This window comes from Hypanus sabinus, chromosome 11 (genome assembly GCF_030144855.1).
Source record: "Hypanus sabinus isolate sHypSab1 chromosome 11, sHypSab1.hap1, whole genome shotgun sequence".
NCBI lineage: Eukaryota > Metazoa > Chordata > Chondrichthyes > Myliobatiformes > Dasyatidae > Hypanus > Hypanus sabinus.
The window spans coordinates 31,725,386-31,741,891 of NC_082716.1; the positions used below are offsets into that span (position 1 = coordinate 31,725,386).

The window sequence follows — 16,506 nt, forward strand, 5'->3', positions numbered from 1 at the left end:
AGACATGGGTTTGTATATTAATTGGTCATGGGTGTAATTAGGTAGCATGGGCTTGTTGGGCTGGAAGCACCTGTTACTGTGTTGTATCCCTAAAATAATGGATTCCATTTTCTTTTTTATAATTAACAATATTGGCTGGATCTATAGAGTAGCGTACGAAGTGGAAACATACAGTATGCATAATTCACAACAACTGGGGTTCGCTTTAAGAGACTGTTCTGATGCAATGACATAGTGTCGTTAAGGTTTTGTTACCACGCTATATGTTCTGCATTTGGCTGACAATAAATTAAGTTGCTACTGGTTCCCTTAAACTTAAAACACCTGCTGTTTTATTTATGAAACCCTCACCACATGAAATGGTGAACTGCTTTCTTTAAGTGGTTCCAACACCTTCTCCAAGTTAATTAGAAAGATGTTATAAATGCAGGTCTTGCCAGCAACGGGCGCAATCTATAAATTAGTTTAAAAATTATTATACTTGAGGATATAAAATGCATGTTATGTCTTAATTTTACTTTTTTAAAAATCTGAATGATTTGCAATTGAGTATTTTCAAATCTAAACTGGACTCTGGAGCAGGGTTTCTCTTCCGAGGTTCTACGAGAGATCGTGATTTTTAAAAAATTGTCTTTAATTCGGTGCGATGATAGCACTCGCAGTGGTGGGCAATGACCAAGCTGCCTCGTTAACAATCTTGTTAGATGTCTCTCTGTCCAGTATGGTAGTGCACGGTAGGACAGTTTTATTTGGTTGAGGACAGTAGGCTGTCAAGAAGCATGAAGTGCGTTTTCCGAGCATTGAATAGACTTGCCCAACTTGGAATGCGACACCAGCCTCTCCCTGTGTATAATACACAGGGTATTTTATTAACCCCTGTGTTTTACAGATATGTCTGATGGTCCAATGTGGTGATATTTGAAGAGGTGAAAGAAGAGGTTTCTAGACCTGGGCCTATGGACAATACAGATAAGGTTAATAATGAAGAATTACGATCTTCTGAGTTAATTCACTGCACTAGTGCAACAACAGACACAAAAAAAAGTCCATCTTCGCAATGAAAGCTACTTATCAATGGACTAGTGATCCATTTTGTCCTATCCGATTGTGCCTAGTCTATGGCAAACACCTTACAAATGCAGCAATGGCTCCAGCAAAACTGAAAAGGCATTCAACTACAAATCACAGCCATAAGTGCTGATTATTTTAAACAACAATTGGAACCTCGAAACAGGGTAAAGCTTTTGTTAATAAAGTCGCAGTCAGTAGAAGATTTCAGGAAGCAAGTTATTTAGTAGCAGAATTTATTACCCAGACAAGGAAAAGTCACACAATTGTTAAGAACTTAACAATGCCAGCGTGTAAAATTATAGTGTGTAAAATCCCAGGACAAAATGCAGAATGAGAAATTGAAAACATTTCACTCTCAAACTGTACAATAAGTTAGCGTATTGATGATATGTCATACGATGCTGAAGAGATTTGCGTCATAAACTGAAAAGCAGCTTCTCTATCCAGGTTGGTGAGTCAGCAGATTTCACCATTAAATGTCAGACTGTAGCACTTGTAAGTGATGGTGAAATTCAAGAAAACTTTTTTTGTTGCAAAGAGCTACGCGAAACAAGCAAAGGCAAAGGTGTATTTAATGTTTTGTCTTCATATCCAGGAACAAAAAGTCTGTCTTGGATGAACTGTGTCAGCATCTGTACTGATGGTGCCCCATCAATGGCTGGCTCCACAAGAGAAGAAAATCTTGGCGATGTCACAATACACTGCTTTCTTCATGGGGAGGTGCCAATATCAAACTCTTGGAGATGAAATGAAAGAAGTTCTGGATTATTAAACAAAGACCAGTTCACTTGAGAATGTTTAAAAAACTGTATGAAAATCTGAACAAAGAGCACACCAATCTCCTGCTACAGACAGAAATCTGGTGTCTTAGCAGAGGAAGAGTTCTCAGTGGGGTTTTTGAGCTGAGCGGTGAATTGCAGGAGAACTTTCAAGATAACAGTAGGCCAGATTTTGCTGAGTACTTTGAAGATGAAGAATGGCTGCAGAAGCTAGCCTAATTAGCAGAATTATTTTATCTTATAAACTAGTTGACCGGATCTTTGCAATGCCCTGGAGAAAATATGTTGACTTCAAGTAACAAGATTCTTGGATTTAAAAGAAAACTGAAACTTTGAAAAAATCATGTTGCAAAAGGAAATCTTGAAATGTTTCCACTGCTGCTTGGGCTTGAGAGTGAGGAAGGATATCAGAAAGTCTTGAGTCTTATTGAAAACCACCTGGAAGAACTGCAGAACAAAATTGAACAGTATTTTTCCCCCTTTCTACACAAGTGTATGACTGGGTGAGGGACCTTTTCTCTGAATCTTTAGCTCAGCCTGAGAACTTCACTTTGAGAGAGTAGGAAGAACTTTGTGAGCTGCAGTCTTATCGGGTACTCGATGAGATTTACTGACCTGCCCCCGGACAAGTTATGGATTTCTGTGAAAGAAGAGTATCCTGTCATTTATAGGAAAGCAGTGAACAGTTTGGTGCAGTTTTCAACTTCTTACATATGCAAGCAAGCATTTTCTTGTTTAACAAGCATTAAGAGCAAGGATAGAAATGGTCTAATTTCAGTTGAAGGCAAAATCCGTGTGTGCTTACTTCAAGTTTGACCCAGAACTGAGTATTTGTACAGCAAAAAACAAACACAGATTTCACATGCTAGGCCTATATTTGAGCCTGGTCATGTCACTTAGTAAGAAAATGCTTTTTCAAACACTTGTATAAAATTGTCTTAGGCTATATTTTTATTCATATTGCTTTGGCTTATGGTTTTTAGTAACTTTACTATTCAATATTGTCAATAAATTTTCATGTTGTAAATTGCATTAATTAAAATCAACTTACAACCTTTATTTAAGATAAATCTACAGAACCTACCTTTAGAAAAATTAAATCTCATTTTGGCTTAAGCCAGTTTCTTAACAGAAATTTATTATGTTTGCCTTATGAGTTTTAACATTTATGAAAGGGAAAGAAAGAGATGAATTTCAAGAAAGATAAGCTAACCTTAACTACCTGTTTTGTTCAAGAAAGGCTGGCTAAAAATTCGTTCTCTACTCAAGAGAGCATGACAATTATTTTTGGATGATTATATCTACAACAAATAGTACTTTTAACACAGGGGTTCCTAAGATCTGAAATTATTTCAGGGATTCCTCCAGGGTAAAAAGGTTGAGAAAGGCTGCTTTAGAGTTTTTGCAATTGCTTAGCAAATGTGACAAATTCTTAATTAATATAATGAGTCTTGAGTATAGCCTATTCCTGAAAGTGTCCTTTCAATTTCAGGTCAATCATTTAATCTGTTATCAGGATGGCAGATGCTGCCATCTGCTGGTCATGAAAAAAATGACATCTGTCTCAACATAAGTGCTGGAATTTGTGAGCTCACTCATAAAGTTGAGGTGCAGATTGTGATTGCATCAGTGAATCTGTGAAGTATTTGGCACATGGTCTCAGGATGCTTGCTTGAGCGCCTAGTGAGAATCATGCCCTTACACCCTCCACCTCCACTTCCAATGCCACCTCCTCCCTCTTCCCCTCCTTGCCACAACCTGCCATGGGATATTACATATTCCATTAGCATTCTCACAATATAATTGACACTAGGTCTGGTACAACTATAGAAGACTTGGCATCTGAGTGGAAGTGCAGTGCACTCTGTGTGTTGACAATATGTTCCACCAACACGGAGATCAAAATCTCTCTTGTACAGCAGCCTGTTCCATCAACATCATCATCCTCGCTTCAGACAATTTGTTACTGATGGAGATGATAATTCTTTGTTATTGCATGAAGTAAGCAATCCATGGGTAAAATGTCAGTAAAGATACTGGCACAATAATACTTTTAACAACATCAGTATTAAACCACAAGAGATTCTGTGGATGCTTGCAGTCCAGAGCAAAACACGCAAAATGCTGGAGGAACTCAGCAGGTCAGGCAGCACCTGTGGAGAGAAACATGTAACTGGCCCTTTGGCCCAAAACATTGACTGTTTATTCCTCTCTGCAGATGCCTCCTTTGGGGCAGCTGGGACTTGTCAGCCGTGGTTGGCCACTCACCAAGGAGAAGGAAAATTCAGATCTCAAACCTCCGCTGCCTTGTGGCTATGCCCATTCTCTGGCAAAGCTTCAGGAGCAAACACCCGGGAAAAATCCAGATCTTGAGTCTCTAAGGCCGTCCAAGGTTAAGTTTAAGGTTGACTGTCAACTCCTGCGATGCTGCTGGTGCCAAGCTGTATCGGTCCCTGCCATTCTTTTGGATTCATTAGATGACTGGAGAGGGGGAGCCTGTTGCATGGGCAATAGCTTGGTCTCCTTGGCTTGTGTATTGACTATGTAGATAGCTACAATGCAATATCCATGGTCAACTCTGACCAACGAAGGTCTCACAGATGCTGCCTGACCTACTGAGTTCCTCCAGAATCCTGTGTCTGTTACTCAGCATTAAAACACTCAATGTTAGTCATCATTCATTTAAAGATAAAAAAAACATGCTATCCCCTTAAATGCTGTAAGTAGTTGCTTAGTCCCAGCTGTTCACAATTTTAATCAATAATTCAGATGAAGGATCAGGTATAATATATTCCAGATAATGCAAAGTTAAGTATCTGTGTGGAGGATTCAGCTGTAAGGTTTAAAAAAAGAGGTAATTTATGTTGTTGGAAAAAATAGAAAGGTGGAGGGCTTTTTTTTAAATTCATAAGATCAAAATGCTGTACACAAATCATTGTGAGTTAAAATTACAATTAATTAGGTAAGTTATCTTTCAGAGTACAAGAGTTAAAATGCCTGCCTCTGACTCAGAACTAGATTTATTACCTCTGGCATATGTAATGAAATTGGTTGTTTTGTAGCAAGACATAAAAGTTAATATAAATTACTGTGATGAATAAATAGTGTAAATAAGACCAGCATGGATTGGTCAGAAATCCAACGGTAGAGAGGAAGAAGCTGTTCCTAAAAAGTTGAGTGGGTACCTTCAGGCTCCTGTCCCTCCTCTCTGATGGCAGTAACGTATGAGCTGGGTGAGACAACTGGAAAGATAATGTGTACAGCTCTGGTCTCCTCAGCTAAGGAACAATTGGCTAGTGAAACACAAAATGCAGCAGAGTTTCACCACATTGATTGCTGGGACTGCTAGTTTAAGAGTGATTACCGGACTGGTTTCTGGTGTTTAGAGAAGGACGGATGATCTTATAAAATTGGATGAAGTTCTTTCGGGGCTCAGCAGGGTAAATGCAGGGTTTGTTTACTTGAAGTAGGCATCAAGAGCCACAAAGGAGTAGCTGTTCAGAACAGAACAAGAAAAAACACTTCTTTAAAAAGAGTTTTGTAAATTCATTTTCCAAGGCTGAAGGGGAGGCTCAGTTGCTGTATATAAAAATATAAGATATAGGAGCAGAATTAGACCACTCAGTGCATCCAGTCTGCCCTGCCACTCCATAATGGCTGATTTATTATCCCTCTCAATCCTCTTCTCCTGGCTTTTCCCTGTAACCTTGACACTGACTAATCAAGAAGGTATCAACCTCTGCATCAAATATCCTCAGTGATTTGACCTCCCCAGCCATCCATGGCAATGAATTCCAGATTCACTGCCCTCTGGCTAAAGTAATTCTTTCTCATCTCTGAGGTTGTGCCCTCTGGTACTAGACTCATCCTATCCTCTCCACATCTACTCTATCTAAGCTTCTCATAGGTTTCCTCCCTCATCCCTCTGAACTCCAATGAGTACAGGCGCAGAGCCATCAAACATTCCTCATACGTTAACCCATTCGTACCCGGAATCATTCTCATGAACGTCCTCTACAATACCAGCACATCTTTTCTGAAATAAGGGCACAAAAGTGCTTGCAATACTCCAAGTGTGGTCTTACCAATGCCTTAAAAAAAAACCTCAGCATCACATCCTTGCTCTTATATTCTAGTACTCTCAAAATTCGGGATTAAAACTGACATATTTGTGGATTAAAGACATCTGGGATTTTGGTGAATTTAAGTGGGGATGAAGTAGGTCACCTTTAATCTTACCAAATGGTAAAGTAGGCAAAAAGGACAGAAAGGACAGTTTCTGCTGCTAGTGAAAATATTTAGCAAGGCTGCAAGTTTTGGAGGAGGCATGTCATCTTGTGCGGAGGTGTCAGGGAAACAGCAGGTTAGTGTCCAGTCATTAACCTGCATCTCTGATCGTTCTGGGAATTCAGAAAATCTTCCAATCCTGATAGTCTTTTCCACACATATATTCTGAATATCTTGGCAATCCACTTTGGCACTAATTACATCCCTTTCCTAAAGATGATAAAGTTCATTATCACCTCCTGCCTTGTTTCAGCTCTTCTGTCTTTATCTCTGCTGGGTATTTGATTTGCTTCAACAAGATTTAAAGAAGCTGGTTTTATCTTGAATGAAATAGCAGTGAGATGTTTTTATTCTACAATCACTCTTCTCTAAAATAGCTCAGAATTTATGGCATAGCTTCGATATACGAAGGCGCTTGATTTTAACGCTCGGAATGGACAAGTGGGAGCTGCGCGTCGATAACTAACGTTATCAGCTGGCCTTGAACTCGCCACGAGGGCTCAGAGCGGACAGGATTCTGGTTCGAAACGCGGTCTGCTTTAGCGCACTGACTGAACCGGAGCAGCACCCGTAGGCCGGGTATTACGCAGGCGCGCTGCCGAGTTCCTGCGTCTGGGCGGCAAGTTTAAGCGAAGTAAGAAGGTGATAGTAATATTTATATAACAGAGAGACGGAGACGGAAAGAGTGATTGTGAAACAACGAGAGTGGTTGGGAGGGGTGGAAGAGCGGTCGATAGTAATATCCAGATGGAAAGGAGGGGGTGTGGGGGATGTTCAGGATATCCAAATACAGAGCTGGAGCGTAACAGTGAGAGGGAAAGAGTGATTGGAAGATTGTGACAGAGAGAAAAGAAAAAAAAAGTGTTAAATAAATAGAGCAGTCGTTGAGAAGTTTGAAAATATTAACGTGAGTGAACTAGTCATGGAACAATTAATAGAGAAGGAAAGGGAATAACAAATGACGACTGAAATCGTTAGTAAATATTAGTGGTAGAAATACACAGAGATAGGGCAATAGAAAGAAAGAGGTATTGAGAGATATCCTGAGCCTCTGCATTATCACGGCAGTATGTAGTTTCAGGGAGAGTAATAAAGAGGGAGGTGAAGAAATAAATCTTGTGATAGATGAAACAATAAAAGTAGAGAAGAAATATTTACTGTAGTAAGGGGATATTAGACAAGGAGAGGGAGAACGATATTTCTCCTGTAGATTTATAGAAGGACATAAGTACACTTTTAAGGACCAAGCAAAAACAGATTAGAGCAAGTGAACTTATTCCAGTTGAACAGGTGAAAAACAGTTGAAAGCTTGAACAGGACTGGCTGGTGAATATAATATATATCTTATTTGGCACAATATCATTTAAGAAATTGGAGAAAAGCAGGAATAGGAGAGAAAATTGATTAACTAGTAGTTTTTTTTTTGCTCATCATGCTTATGTTGAATAATAGATGTAACATAGAGAGTACTTCACTGAAAGGAGAGTGGTAACCACTACAAAATAGCAAAACAGTTAAGCTAGAAGGAAAAATATGTAGCAGATTTTATACATTAAAATAAATACCACAATAACAAGATTTAAAAAAAAACAGCTCTGAATTACTTTGAAGAATTAAGTTGTGTAAAAGTTTATAAGAGCTTAGCAACTGTTTGACAGGTAGTTAACCAAGTTTATCAGAGAGTCTGGACATTATAAGAAACAATATAGTCCAAAGGGGAAATCTGCACAAGTGGAAACTGATAATAATTGCAGGCTAAAACATAGTAAATTAAAGTTATTAAAATAGGTTGCATTATAATGGAATAGAAAACAGAAGCTAAAATGCTCCCATCATTCATCAATTATGGACTAGATTTGGAAGCGATGAAGACATCAATTGTTCAGCCAACTGTTCAGGGACATGGATTTTTGATGCAGGAAGAAAACGATAAAAATTGATTGAATTCCGTTGGATCAAAACTACAGAAAATGGTGAGTAAAGTGAAAGAAAATTCAGTTAGCAGAATATATATTTAGAATATGTCTTCCATCTGACAGCTTAATTAGTCTATTCCCACATCAGCTGAGAAATTTTAGCATCTTATTTGATCGCTTACTCACCTCTTGAGTCAAAATTGTGGCTTTGCATGTCACTGCCAAACAGGAACACAATATGTTACATTTCTGTAGCATGGTTAACAAAGTGAAACATCACAAGATACTTTTCAATGACATAATCAAGCAAAGATGTTTGTGATCATTTGGGTTTTCTCCCACAGTCCAAAGGTGTACCATTTGGTAGTGTTATGTGTGAAGCCAAGCAGAGCTGCAGAACGGATGCTGCTAATAAGAGAGAGATAAAAGTGAGCCATCCAAAATGCTAATGAGAGAGAGATAATGAGAGGGAGAGAGGGAGACATATAATTCAGTATTTTGGCATCTGCACTGATACTGCCACGGACATTTGCTTTGAACATGAACTGCTCGTTAACACTCCTGCTGAGACAACAGGAAGTGGTGAAGTTGGATGGACAGGTGATACCCCATCGGGGGGGGGGGGGGGGGGGAGATCAAATAGCGGATTTGCTAAGACACAGGCAGACACACCACGAGACCCTGGAAAGAACATTGTGCACCCACAAGTTGGTGGGAGTTTGGAGGACCGATTTGCGGGAATCAGCCAGAGGCTCACAACGTGTAAAGGTCCGACCGGTGGGGACCTGTTGTGTGTCCACCCTTGGCTGGGTGACGGGTTCACCACGGAAGAACGGTCGCATCTGGAACAGAGGGGTCACAGTCGGTGACCACAACAGGATGAGAAGACAACAGAAGGTTTGCCTGAAATTTCAGCTGTCTCTCTCTCTCTCTCTCTCTCTCTCTCTCTCCCTCTCTCCCCCTCTCTCTCCCCCTCTCCCCCTCTCCCCCTCTCCCCCTCTCCCCCTCTCCCCCTCTCCCCCTCTCCCCCTCTCCCCCTCTCCCCCTCTCCCCCTCTCCCCCTCTCCCCCTCTCCCCCTCTCCCCCTCTCCCCCTCTCCCCCTCTCCCCCTCTCCCCCTCTCTCCCACGGTACCACGGTACCACAACAACTACCTTGAATTACACTAAACTGAACTGAACTCTGCTTCACTTGAAGACTGATCATTTACCCCTAGACCGATAGAGCTTGGCTGATTCCTATTCCCATATTTCTGTGTATATTAGATTCAGATTCTGTTTATTTGTCATGTGGAAACCACAAATGCAATGCAGTTAAAAAATGAGACAACGTTCCTCCAGAATGATATCACAAAAGCATAAGACAAAACAGACTACACCAGAAAATCCACATAACGTTTGGCAATCCCCAGTCCAGAGTCCGGAGAGGCTGCTGCGTATTAATACCGCGCTACTGTCTTAGCGCGTTCCCCGGAAAGGAGCTCCAAATCCAACAGACAAAACAAGACAAAAACTAAAGCTACAGGACCTGCACAAAACCACATAGTTACAACATATAGTTACAACAGTGCAACCAATAGCATAATCGATAAAAAAAACAGACCATGGGCACAGTAAAAATAGTCCAAAGATGTTAAAAGACTATAAGTTCAAAAGAAATCACCACAGTTTCCACAAGTCCCCAGGGTCCCAACAGACTTGCCATCCCACGCCAGTGGCAGAAGGGAATACCCCCACTATGAACTTCCATGGCGCCGCCCGACTCAGCCTCGCAGACGCAGCACACACTGAAAGCGACCTGACCGCAGTGGACTCCCGAGTCCGTCGAACCTCCAAGCTGACGACCATCCCCTCCGGCACAGCTTCTCCGTGCACCATCCTCTGCCAAGTGTATTAAGACGGCCCAGCTACCGGCCATCGGCAATGCGACCCCGAGGACTGGGGGCCTGTTCTTCCCAGCAGAGTCCAGGACCTCACAGCAGCAGCAGCAACGAAGAAGGTCTTCCTGGAGATTTCGCGATGTTCCTCTGTGCTCCCACGTCCGTTTTCAATTGATTATGATTGTGCACGGCACCCCACTTAACAAATAACAGATAATCAGCTCCGGAGTGGCTGCTGCAAACTGCGTTGCGCCGCCATCTTGGAATATATGTGTATATTATCATTGCTAACCTGTTATGTTTATATCCTTGCATTTAGTGTACTGTATTACTTAATTTACTAATAAACTTTATTAGTTTCTAGTAATTACAGACTCCAACGAGTGTTCCATTTCTGCTGGTTTGACAACCCAGTTATGGGGTATGTAACAGTAGGTTAATTGGTCATTGTGATTTGCCCTGGGATTAGGCTACTGTTAAATTGGGAATTGCTGGGCAGCACAACTCAAAGGGCTGGAAGGGCCTATTCTATGCTGAATCAATAAATAAATAACAAATTTTTGACTATGCCTCGAAGTGAGTTATTAGTTCATGTTGCCAGCAGTTTTGTAAAACAAGAGGAACTCCTGAAAATACTTGGACAGCATCTGTGGAAAGAGAAAGAAAGTTAATGTCTTTTCTCTCTTTGCAGATGCTGTTGAGGATTTTCAGTACTTTTTTGTTACTTCTAGCATCTGTAGTTTCTAGTTTTCGAGCTTGGCAAAAGTTGTACATTTTTGGGAAGGCAAGGATTGCAGCAGAGTGGTTTATTTGGCTGAAGAAATGGCTGCTGTTGATAAAGCATTTAAAATCATGAGATGAGAATCAGGAAATCATGTTGCTCATGAGATGTGAATTGGAAGAGGCCACGTAATTTGGAGGACTGACAAATTTGCAGCTATATAAGTTATACTTCAAAGTATATTGCTGCCTGTGAGGGATCTTGTGACGTCCTGAAGTTGAGAAATGAGCAACTTAAATTTAATTGTGTATTTCTAACTGCTTCCATAAATTTGTCACTTTTTTTCTGTAGAGACGAAGTCTTGCACCGAGTCAGCTTGCTAAGCGGAAGCCAGGAGATTCCTCCAATGAAGAGGATGTGGTACTGTAATCCAGTGCAAATTTGAAATTTGTGCTCTATTAACATTTTTGTCCATATACCCATGTTATGTCTATATTCTTCAGTCATCTCCTAAGGACTATTTTTTACTTGAATATTTCCAGAATATTGTGATGAAGCATTTCAACGCAATATTTATTGTCCAGCCAACCTAAATATAAAGTTGTAAGTCTGTGAAAGTAAGAATGTAACTATTTGTCAATGTAGTAGACCGTAGAATGTTTAGGATGTGGACTAATTCTTGCCTCATTTTGCCACATGATTTTCAGGTGACACCGAACTAAAATTTCTGTAATATTTCATGCTATTGCACTATTTTGCATGTAGGAGGGATTGAGAATTGATTTTGGAGGTGGGGAGAAGCTTATCTAGTTTGCATAAAATCAAAGCAAAAATAAAGAATTGACCATTTGAAAAATAATACTAAGACATGGAATTTTCCTTTTTTTACAGAACACAAAACGGCGCAAGCTGGGATCTGAGCGCAACAACATTGAAAATTTTATATCTCCATTCAGGAAACCCCTAGCACAGCTAACCAATCGGCCTGTGTGCCTGGACAGCAGTCAGCATGTGAGTAACTGATCTTTGAAAATAATTGAGCATGGGCGAAGATCACTGCATTGTCAGATAACATTTTCTGTTCCCCACAGGAAGCTTTCATTCGGAGTATCCTGGCCAAACCTTTCCGAGTGCCTATTCCAAATTACACAGGTATTGATAAAACTCTCCAGCAAATACTACTGTTTGTGGAATATTATCAATGACTTCTAGTAGACCAGCTACAATGTATGATTGACTAGATTAGTGTTGAAATATAACCGCTGTAAAAATCGTGATTACTTTTTAATACCTTGGCTGCATTGTTTATAATTAAGAAATAATGGATATGCTGAAGTGAATTCTGTAGAATTATTGTGAAGCTTTGAGAATTATTGCAGTAATTCAAGCAAACATTAAATATTTACTAAACTATTGCATTATAATTTTGCAATAATTGTGTCTAATACTGCAATGTTGATGCTGTGACATTTTATTTATGAAGTAATTTGGAGTAAAATATAAAAGGATATAAATTGACCCTGCACTCAATTAGCTCTCCACCTCAATAGCAATAATGTCATTTTGATTTATACTTTAATCTGCCATAATTCTTTTATTGCATTAATATATTGCTAAAGTTGCACGGAAATGGTTAAAGTTATAAAAGAGACAAACTACCATTTAATTTATGTATTTAAATGAAATACAGAACAAATTAAAACACTAATAATACCTCTACAGTACAAAACTGTATTAGTTCCTAATAGTTATTGACAGAGGAATTCATCTGCTGTGCTCTTGTGATTGACTGTGAATGAACAAAACCAGGGCAGACGCCTAGTGCAGATAATTGATTGCCTTCATGCAATACTATGAACAAGTGCATCCTCCAAATCTTCATTTTCATTGTAACGTTCAAAATGATTGTCGATACCTTTGTAATTCCTAACTTGCTGAAATAGATGCTGGCTGTTTCTGTCACCTTTGAGCCCAAATGCTGAAATCGCAGTGAGCAGAACAGTTCTGAATTGTCTTACTGCTATTTCTCTCCAACTATCGGTGAGAACAATCACTGCTTTTTGAACACAAACACATGTGACTGACCCTTTTTAAAAACTGATTGCTCTAACCACGGTGCAATGTCTAATGCCATGCAAGTTCCCATGACTGACACTCATTAGAATCTGTTTGGCAACACTTTCCCAACTCATTTGAGCAGTATAGTGTCCCAATTAAGTGAAGGGCATCCCGGCTCTTCTCTCGATTTAGTTTTGGTTCTTTAAGAGTTGTCCCAAATGTGGCTGCCGCAATTAACCAATGGCCCAATTAACCAGAATCCATCGTATTATAAGAAGTCTGTTATGACATTTATGTTGGATGGAAAGGAGTAAACAGTGAAGTTCATATGGATGTGTGTAACAAAGTATGAAAGAAGGGACAGGAACTTCTGGAATGGAGTTCTAGTAAGATATGTCAGTTGCAGGAATTGCGAACTGAAGATGTAAGTGTGATTGTCCAATAGACTGAGGAAAGATTTTATGATCAGTGAAATACTGAGCTCTTTAGCAGGAAACTGAACAGAGTCTGAGAGGTGGGAGTATATGATTGGGCTCATGAGGCAACTTAGTTGAGTGGTGGGATTAATTAGAAGGAAAAGGGGTTTGGTGTGGCTTGAACTCTTGCAAGTTTGATGGCGGGCAAGAAGATGAAGTCAGGCAGTAATTATAGGAGGTTATCTAGTTCAATCATACAAACTCGTAGTGAACTTTACCTGTAATGTGATAGAGGTTAAGTCCAAGGAATTGTATGTCTCAGAACCTTGGACCTGAGCTCTACAATACACTCAGTGGCCATTTTATTAGGTACACCTGTACACCTTGTTACTGCAAATACCTAATCAGCCAATCATGGTAGCAATCCAATGTGTAAAAACATGTAGACATAGTCAAGAGGTTCGGTTATTGTTCAGACCAAACATCAGAATGGGGAAGAAATATGATCTAAGAGACATTGGAATGATTGTTGGTTTCAGGAGGATAATTTGGGTGTCTCAAAAAGTGGTATCTACTGGGATTTTCTTGCACAACAGACTTTCACGTTTACAGAGAATGGTATGAGAAACAAAAAAACATCCAGTGAGCTGCAGTTCTATGGGTGAAAATGTCTTGTTAATAACCGAGGTTAGATGACAATGGCCAGACTGGTTCAAGTTGACAGGAAGATGTCAATAAGCACAAGATCCTTTAGATGCTGGAAATCCAGAGCAACACACAAAATGCTGGAGGAACTCAGGTCAGGCAGTATCTATGGATATAAACAAATAGTCAGTGTTTTGGGCCAAGACTCTTCATCAGAACCGGAGAGAAAGAGGGAAGAAGTGAGAAAAAGAAGGAAAAGATGTTCTGTGTGGCTTGAACTCTCACAGGATCGAGAGCATGTGAAGGATCGTGGATATAGCTGGAAAGGGACAGAAACAAGGGGGACAGATGAAGTTCAAATATGTGGACATGAATTTGAATTGACTTTATTACTTACATCCTTCATATACATGAGTAAAAATATTTACGTTAGGTCTCTGTGTAAATGTGCAGCATGCAATTATAGTAATTGATAATGTTATGTACCCAGGGATAGTCAATATAACATAGAAATACAGTTGTGTCAGTATGAATTAAGCAGTCTGATGGCCTGGTGGAAGAAGCTGTCCCAGAGCCTGTTGGTCCTGGCTTTTATGCTATGGTACCATTTCCCAGTTGGTAGCAGCTGGAACAGTTTGTAGTTGTGGTGACTTGGGTCTCCAATGATCCCTTGGGCCCTTTTTACACACCTGCCTTTGTAAATGTCTCGAATAGTGACAAGTTCACATCTACAGATGTGCTGGGCTGTCCGCACCACTCTCTGTAGAGTCCTGCCATTGAGGGAAGTACAGTTCCCAGACCAGGTAGTGATGCAGCCAGTCAGGATGCTCTCAATTGTGCCCCTGTAGAAAGTTCTTAGAATTTTGGGGCCTATACAGAACTTCTTCAACCGTCTGAAGTGAAAGAGGCGCTGTTGTGCCTTTTTCACCACACAGCCAGAATGTACAGACCACGTGAGGTCCTTGGTGATGCCGAGGAACTTAAAGCTTTTCTCCCTTTCAGCTCCAGATCCATTGATGTCAGTAGGGGTTAGCCTGTCTCCATTCCTCCTGTAGTCCACAACCAGCTCCTTTGTTTTTGCGACATTGAGGGAGAGGTTGCTTTGACACTACTGTGTAAGGGTGATGACTTCTTCTCTGTAGGCTGCCTCATTATTATTTGAGATTAGGCCAATCCGTGTAGTGTCGCCAGAAAATTTAGTTAGCAGATTGGAGCTGTGGGTGGTGACACAGTCATGGGTATACAGAGAGTAAATTAGGGGATTTAGTACACAGCCCTGGGGGGCACGTGTTAAGGGTCAGAGGATGAGAGGTGAGGGAGCCCACTCTTACCACCTGCTGGCGATCTGACAGGAAGTCCAGGATCCAGCTACATAAGGCAGAGTGAAGGCCGAGGTTTCTGAGCTTCTTGTCAAGCCTGGAGGGAATTATGGTATTGAATGCTGAACTGTAGTCCAAGAACAGCATTCTCACATAAGCATCCCTCTTCTCCAGATGTGTAAGGACCGTGTGTGGCCATTGTGTCATCTGTCAATCAGTTGTGTCTGTAGGTGAATTGTATGGGGTCCAGTTTGGGTGGCAGCAGCTGCAGATGTAGTCCTTGACCAGCCTCTCAAAGCATTTGCTTATTCTTGAGGTGAGTGTGACAGGATGCCATTTGTTCTGACATGTAAAAACCTTGGTCTTTTTAGGTACAGGGACAATAATGGATGTTTTGAAGCAGGAGGGCACTCTACTCTGGGAGAGGGAGAGATTAACAATGTCTGTAAACACACCTGCCAGTTGCACCACGCACAACTTGAGTACCCACCCTGGGATGCCGTCTGGCCCGGCAGCCTTGTGACTGTCCATCTGTTCGAAACACCTGCGTACTTCAGCCTCAGAGATTACCAAGCTGACGTTCGCATCATCTGCAGGTTTCCTCAGGAGCTCAGTATTGGCGACATCGAATCAAGCATTTTAAAAAAAAGATTTAGCTCGTCTGGGAGAGAGGCATCGACGTTGGAAACTCCACTGCATTTAGCTTTGAAGTTTGCGATGGTGGGCAGACTTTGCCATAAGCTGCGTGTGTTGTTAGTGGAAAGTTGAGTCTGAATCTTGTTTCTGTGTTGCTGTTTCGCTGCCTTGATGATGTTGGGCAGATCGTAGGTGCATTTCTTGAGCTCTTGCTGATTATCAACAGTGTAAGCTCTGTCTCATGCGGTTCCGCAGCCTTGCAGCTGTCCATCTGTTGGAAACACCTGTGTACTTTGGCCTCGGAGATGACCAAGCTGCCGGTTGGAGCAGGCAGAAACAAAGATTCTAGCCGGACAGTTAGGTTTGTGGATCTTATCCCTGTTAAGGTGGCACAAAGGTGAGGTGAGTGCGGATATCTTGGAAATGGAGTCGATGTGGGTGAGGGCAGGATTAGTGGTGGAGGAAGGGAAGCCCTGTTCTTTGAAGAAGGAGGACATCTCTTATGTCCTGGAAAGGAAAACTTCATCCTGGGAATAGATGCAGCAGACATGATGGAACTGAGGAAAGAGAACAACATTTATACTAGAGACAGGGTGGAAAGAGCTATACTCAAGATAGCCATGGAAATCAAAGTTTCAAAGTACGTATACAGTATGTAAACCTGAGATTCGTCTTCTCCATTGTCTGCCACAGAAGAAAGAAAACCAAGGAAACACCCAATGTGTAAAAAAAAAAACAAATCACAAAAAACGAGTGAAAAGCACAGAGTCATTGAAGCAG

At 40.9% G+C, this 16,506-nt stretch overlaps 1 protein-coding gene across 1 annotated transcript in view; it reads left to right on the top strand.

Annotated features, from left to right (window-relative positions):
* Nucleotides 1-6,753: 6,753 nt before the first annotated feature.
* rad54l (RAD54 like) overlaps nt 6,754-16,506 on the top strand; it is a 38,465-nt gene continuing 28,712 nt past the window's right edge. The window contains exons 1-5 of the mRNA XM_059984045.1: nt 6,754-6,779; nt 7,992-8,110; nt 11,004-11,072; nt 11,544-11,663; nt 11,744-11,804. Coding sequence (XP_059840028.1) covers nt 8,108-8,110; nt 11,004-11,072; nt 11,544-11,663; nt 11,744-11,804 — 253 coding nt within the window. The 5' untranslated portion in view covers nt 6,754-6,779; nt 7,992-8,107. The remainder of the gene's footprint in view (nt 6,780-7,991; nt 8,111-11,003; nt 11,073-11,543; nt 11,664-11,743; nt 11,805-16,506) is intronic.